This window comes from Nicotiana sylvestris, chromosome 3, assembly GCF_000393655.2.
Source record: "Nicotiana sylvestris chromosome 3, ASM39365v2, whole genome shotgun sequence".
Taxonomy (NCBI): Eukaryota; Viridiplantae; Streptophyta; class Magnoliopsida; order Solanales; family Solanaceae; genus Nicotiana; species Nicotiana sylvestris.
This window is the reverse complement of record NC_091059.1, coordinates 219,703,799-219,711,062: the sequence shown is the minus strand read 5'-3', so window position 1 is coordinate 219,711,062 and position 7,264 is coordinate 219,703,799. Positions and strand designations below refer to the sequence as shown.

Sequence of the window (7,264 nt, the reverse complement as noted above, 5' to 3'; positions counted from 1 at the left end):
AAATATTAATGCTCACAATTACTCGATATTTTAACTAGTAAAAAAATAAAATGCATGCAAATTGACCAGAACACTATAGCAACACACAACATAAACAAGATTCATGGCAGCTCAGCTAAATGGTGTTTTGCAAACTAATCTGTGAAAGCAAAATGAGGCTAATTAGATCTCAAGAATGCCTGACAGCAGCACATGAGGATGCAGACAGATTTAGAGCATGTAATCAATCCACATGGGATGAGGGAAGGGGTAAGGCCTGCAATGCAAATGCAAGACATCTGCATTTTCCCTCCACATTAAACCATAATAATAATACTACTAGTACTTTATTAACTATTATCAATGTTAGATAAGAGTAATTCTTTAATATTTCTTGCCAACTCTTCCCTCACTATCAACTCATTGTCACTCACATGTACCCATTTCCCCTCTCTCTCTTCCTTTCTCTCTCTAACTAATACTACAGTACTTGTTTCAATCTCTTCCATTGTATGTGTGTGGGGTGTTCTTGTTTCTCCTTTTATTCTCCAAGAAAATTAACATTGAAACATTTACTAGTGGATCTATAGAGATGACCCTCTTACAATTCTTGCACAAATGTTACTCATATTCACTTTCTTGATGTTATCATTGCTTTTTGCACAATTTTCTGGTGTTTTACTTAATTTGGTCTCATATGCTGAAAAGAACTTAAATTTGTTCTTTTGGGTATCTCAGCTCTTTCTTGTTTTTACTAGTAAGAAGTTGAAGCACTAATTTCTGGGCATATTACAGAAGAAAACAAGTCCATTAACTTGATTTCTCAGTGCTGAAAATCAAATCTTGATCTTAGGGGTTGTTGCTAGATGATGAAAACTGAAAGATTAAATTAGGTGAATGTTAGTGAAACTTTTATTATCATTGAGAGATATTCTCTGATTTATGCTCCTGGAGTTGATTGGTATTGTTTCATCAGACCACAAAGCATAGAATGGTGGCTAGGAGAGGTTTTCCAGATTCTTGTTTGATTTGTGTGGTGTGAGGAACTGATTCCAGCTTTGTAGTGAAGAGCTTTGACTTTGACAATGGCTGCCAAGCTTTTACATTCATTGACTGAAGAGAACCAAGATTTGCAGAAACAAATTGGATGTATGACAGGAATCTTTCAACTATTTGATCGCCAAAGTATGCTTGCTAGCAGGCGCCTTATTGGTAACAGCCCCAAAAGGCTCACTTCTGGTAATACTTAGTATTTCATTCTGCCCAATTTGGTTAATTGTAAAATGTGTTTATGACAACATTTGTAAAGTATTTGCTTGTTTGTTGGAAATGGGAATCAAGATTTTATCTTTCTATCCATGTTCTTATGTCAACCATCTGGTTCATTTCTAGTGTGACCACCATTCTTGTCTCACAATTTCCTACTGGTCAAAAGAATTTTTTTGTCTAGGATTCCTCAAAGGATATAGCAAGATTTTGTAATTATGTTTTTATGAGTAGATAGGGGTGCTTCAGTTTTTCTTGGACACTTCAATTGATCTCTTAAAGAATCATTTTTGTAACATCATGTGAATCTCATTTGTTACAGGCAGTTCTCACATTGGCAATGGCACTTCTGAAAAAGAGTACACTAATACATACCAAAAATCAGCAGCTATGGTAAGAGTTATTTGTGCTAACTTGATATCTCTCCTCAGTCCTCTCTGTCTCTCCCTATCAAATTTGAAAGTATTTGACACTTAAGCCCCTGTTTGAGTATTTATATGGTCATTAACATCAAACAGTTCATACTGAATGTGATTGGCAAGGACATTGACAATGCTGAGTTATTTGTTTGCATAGTCAAGACTGACTGATGTCTGATAACAATTGGCAATTCTTTTCTTCTTTTTGTTATGAATTGTAATTCAGATAAATTGTTGTATTTTTCTTTTTCTTTTTAACTTGATTTGTAAAATTAAAGTCCACTTATTTCAGTCCGTCTCACGAAGTCTCCTAGTGTCTAATGACTCTTGTATTTTTACACAACTGAGTATCTTTAATATTATATCTTGAAAGCTTGATGACACCACTTTTTGTTGCAGGAAAGCCACACAAACAAGATTGTGCAAGATAAACAAAGATTGTCTACAGAATCGTCGAGACCATCATTCTCATCTTCTTCACGTTCATCTTCTTTTTCTTCTCTTGATTGTAATAAAATAAGTCAACAAGAGCCCTTAGCTTTTGATCGATTAAGTTTTGCTGAAACTCCTTCAAGAGACTCAGCTGCAGTCCAACCAAATGCATCACCGCAATTTGGTCGGCAATCTCTTGACATTCGGGATGTGGTTAAGGATTCTATGAATAGAGAAGCTCAGAGGTTCTCAGCTGGACCTACAATGAAAGAAGAGGTGACAGAATCTATGTTGAAGCCCGGTGATTCCCCTAGGCCAGTGCAGGCTTTGAAATCCTTTGATGGGGCTTATGATAATGGGAAGCAGAATTCACCTGTTGATCTTAAGGAATCTCTTAGAGTTCTTGCAAAACTTCGGGAAGCGCCTTGGTACTCAAATGAACATAGGGAACTCACTAGATCATTATCATATCATTCAAAAGACACTTCTACATCATCAATCTCAAAAGATGCCCCTCGGTTCTCATGTGATGGGAGGGAAACAAATCCTTTACCCTTTGAATCGCGAGACATTTCAAAATCCGCTCTAAAGCTGAAAGAGCTACCAAGACTTTCTTTGGACAGTAGAGTGAGTCCAGTACGAAGCTTGAACTCAGAACCAAAGTCTAACTTTTCCTCAAAATCTATGCAGAAGGATAGTGGTTATAATTCCAATGCAAAGTCACCACCTCTGCTGCAAACATTTGGAACTCAGGCTCGTCCTCCTAGTGTTGTGGCAAAGTTAATGGGTCTAGAAACACTACCTGATGCCGTGTCATCAACTGACAGCAAGACGGGTTCGAGCAAATCTTCTCAAGTTGAAGAAACTGTTTCTTTTCCAAGGTCTTCAGAAGTATCTGAGCCATGCAAACCTATCCGAACTTCTAATTCCACGAAGAACCTCTGGAAAGAACCTACTTCTCCTCGGTGGAGAAACCCTGATATGGCTATGAAACCTATTTCTAGGTTTCCCATAGAACCAGCACCCTGGAAGCAAGTTGATAAGACTCGGGCATATGAGAAACCTGTATCCAGGACCTCAAAAGCTCCAGTAAAGCCTGCCAGCCCATTTCCTTCTGTCTACAGTGAGATCGAAAAGAGACTGAAAGATCTAGAATTCACCCAGTCGGGCAAGGATCTAAGAGCTCTTAAACAGATATTGGAAGCAATGCAGGTAAAGGGCCTCCTGGAGACAGAAAAAGAGGAGCAAGGTTCAAATTTTACTGGTCAGAAAGAGCATCACCAGAAGTTTGCGAGTTATGCACAGAGTGGAAAGCTGGTAAACCAAAGAATGAGGCAGAGTGATCAATTGACTGCTCCAACAAAGAGGGGGCCTAATTCTTTAAAGAATTTTGAATCCCCAATAGTGATCATGAAGCCAGCAAAATTAGTGGAAAAATCTGATATTCCTACTTCTTCAATGATTCCACTTGATGGCTTACCCACTTTCCCCAAGCTTCATGGTGGTGACTCTGTCTATGGAAGAAAGGGTAATGCTACTAGCAGAACAGCTAAAGAACATCACCCAAGAACTAGTTATGGCAGCAGTTCAGTGAATTCCAATGAAGCAAGAAGAACTTCGAAACCTACACAAATTTCAACAAGGTCCCAACAGCTTCCTAAAGAGAGCACATCAGGCTCAATAAAGAGCCCAGGATCCATCAGCCCAAGATTGCAACAGCATAAACTGGAGCTAGAGAAAAGATCTCGGCCACCTACACCTCCATCTGATTCCAACAGATCGAGAAGACAGCCAAACAAGCAACAGACAGAGGCTAGTTCCCCTGGTGGAAGACGTAGACCAAGAGTTTCAAACATCCATCAAAATGATGGCCATGCGAGTGAGATCAGTAGTGAATCAAGGAATCTGTTTTGCCGTGGGAATGAGATTTCTGGTCAATCCAACGGTAATGTAATAGCAGAATCAAAAGTAGATTCTGAAGTCACTAGTTTTGAGCGCTCTCCTGAGGTGACAAGCAGCCGGAGTTCATCTATTGATGCGTCCAATTACCTGAGATGTGACTTGGTAGAGAAGGTAAGAAACTTCCATTTATTTGTGCCTTATATGGAGTACTTGAACCATACCATACCATGCTTGACGCTGAGACTTTCATTTCAGAAATCGTCTCTGGTGCTCTCTGAGGATGAACTGTTAGCTGAATCTGCCCCAGAGTATCCAAGTCCTGTCTCGGTTCTTGACAATGCCGTATATACAGATGAATCTCCCTCCCCTGTGAAGCATACTCCAACACTCATGAAAGGTGCTGCTTTCCCCTCGTATTTTGTGAAGAAATTAAAAGCACATTCACATAAGCAAATATAACTAGAAATAACAAGATCTATTATTTTGAGTTAAAGTTCCTACTCAAATCGAACTAGCACCTTCCTACTCGAATCGAACTAGCACCTAAGTGATGGCATGTTGGGGATATATTTGTTGATATTAGTGAGTTGAAGAATAGACATATTATGCAGATTCTTTGCAATAGGCACACATGTGCAGGAATATTCACTGATAGAGAATCATGATAAGTTAACTACTGGATACTTGTACTTTGTTATTAGGTTGCTTCATTTGCTGAAACATTTTCCCCTTAAATGCCTGCTGAAAAAGACTGAGAAAGGGTAGGAAAATAGTTGAAACTACTTTCTGTTTGGAAGCCTAAACTTTAGTTTAGTTTAACCCTTGGGGTGCAGCCCTTCCCTGCGTGCGCGCGAGATGCTTTGTGCACCGGGCTGCCCTTTTAACACTTGTTCAATGACTAGTATGTGCCAATTCATCTCTTTTTTTTTGTGTGTGTGAGTGGGGGGGGGGGGGTTGAATGCATGGACTCACTATGCCATGCCATGGTTATACAAGTGAATACCAACGAGTTTTAAATAAGTTAATAGGAAAAATAAGTAGAAGGGAGACTCAACTCTGAATAAAATAGGTCAAGGACAGCCTAAGGAAAAATAGAAGCTAAGAAAGTTTTATAGGATTTGAAAGTGTGAGCATCTCTCGCCAGAACAGCGAGAGCAAATGCATAAACTAGGTTCCACAGGAGATTCAGACCCAGGTACAGCAACCAACTATTATCACTTTGAGGGAACAAATACTTGGTGCTTTTAAGCCACCTTGGATTTGACCGAACAATGAACACCAGTATGATATGCAGATGCCCCCTTCATGTCTGTCAAAAAAACTTGAATAATAACATGATAAGCTAAAAAGGCACATACATCTACGTGTATATTTGTATATTCTTTATGTGCATTAAATTTGTCCGTTCTAGTCACTTATGTCACCTGGAACAAACCAAAATTGTGGTAAACCTTATACATTGCTGCTTCAGTTGATTTTTTCAGTAGCACATTACAATTTTGTCACTGCCATCCACATCTGACACAAATTTATTCACTGCACTCAGATCTCCTTTTTCTTTTAACCGTCCAAAACTAAACAGATTACAGATCTAATTATAGTAAGAAAATAAAGATATATTGCAAATACTTGAAAGCTGCTCAAATGAATATTGTAGTCAGCATTCAGCAAGAAATATCAGATAAGTGTCTCCATTATGGTGTCAGTCTTTTGTCCTTCTGGAGTCAAAATAGTTTTGACTATTCAGTTTATAGTTTATGTATACTGTTTAAAAAGTGGGATATTTTTGTTTCTCATCATATGTTATTTTGTGTGACAGATGAAAGCTGCAGCATTGCTGATAAATTTTCCAGTACGCCACAGAGTGATCGAGCCAATACTCTTGTGACTGATGCCACCAATTCTGGTCTCTCATCGGAAATCAATCGAAAAAAATTACAAAACATCGAGAATTTGGTTCAGAAACTTAGGAGGTTGAACTCCAACCATGATGAGGCTCGCACGGATTATATTGCGTCTCTCTGTGAGAACACAAACCCAGACCACAGATACATTTCAGAGATCTTATTGGCTTCAGGACTCCTTCTCAGGGATCTCGGCTCAAGCCTAACAAGTTTCCAGTTCCATCCATCAGGTCACCCCATCAACCCGGAGCTGTTCCTTGTCTTGGAACAAACCAAGGCAAGCACTTTAGTTAAGGAGGAATTCTGCAATGAAAAGATGAGGCATTCTAAGCCGAAGGAAAGGATACGTCGGAAACTCATCTTTGATGTTGTTAATGAGATTCTTGCTGGAAAATTGGTGTTAGTGGGACCATCTTATGATCCATGGTTGAGACACCAGAAGCTAGCAAAGAACGCTCTGAATGCTCAAAGACTTCTGAGGGATTTGTGCGCGGAGATAGAACTACTTCAAGCTAAACCATCAAAAAGCGACTTGGAGGATGAGGAAGATGAGTGGAAAAACATATTGCTTGAGGATGTGATGCATCGATCAGAGAGTTGGACGATATTCACTGGTGAGTTATCAACTGTAGTCTTGGACGTGGAACGGATGATCTTTAAAGATTTAGTTGATGAGATAGTGAGAGGTGATGGTGCTGGTTTGAGAGCAAAACCAACTAGGCGTAGACAGCTATTTGCAAAGTAGTACTATATCTCTACCATTCTATTCTTGACTTCTCTTTGTTTTTTGTTTGTTTTCCTCCTCAGCCTAATTATTGAGTAGTAAAATAATTCAGAAATACTCATTTGCGTCTTGGGTTATATGTAAAGGAATAATTTCCTCTTAATTGTATTACCAACATACTTAGTGAAGATCACCTGTCCAGAAAATGTACCATTATATGTATTGTTTCGCATCATGTTATGCAGAATTATAGATTTTTTACCAGCTATTCTTTTCCTTTTTGTGGTTCTTTCTTATTTTGTTAACGTACATTTCTCGACTTATGAAAAATACCATTTCTTGGTTTTACAAGAATAGCAACATCATGTTCTAGGTATCTGTTTCTCTTTTTTCTTGAGATGGGGTTGATGAAATAATATCTGGCACTTACGTGGTTTTGTCTATTTTGGGATGCAAATACGTCGGAATTTGTTAATCCAACGATTCAAGGTGGTCTGACGTACCTTACAGTTTATACTTCCAATTAGAATATATTTTTCTCGAACAATGTTCGATGATACTTTCTAGTTTGGTCTTTTTTGGACAAAATGTGACAAATGAAAAACAAAGGGACTCCCAAGGAGTACCTTTTTGTTATC

The 7,264-nt window shown here is 38.6% G+C and overlaps 1 protein-coding gene across 1 annotated transcript; it reads left to right on the top strand.

Moving 5' to 3' along the window:
* The first annotated feature begins 401 nt into the window (after nt 1–401).
* LOC104218462 (protein LONGIFOLIA 2-like) lies at nt 402–6,890 on the top strand. The gene is made up of 5 exons (XM_009768959.2): nt 402–1,218; nt 1,568–1,638; nt 2,064–4,169; nt 4,254–4,395; nt 5,818–6,890. Exons 1-5 carry the CDS (start codon nt 1,065–1,067, stop codon nt 6,645–6,647), a joined length of 3,303 nt encoding a protein of 1,100 aa, XP_009767261.1. The 5' UTR covers nt 402–1,064; the 3' UTR covers nt 6,648–6,890.
* The last annotated feature ends 374 nt before the right edge of the window (nt 6,891–7,264 follow it).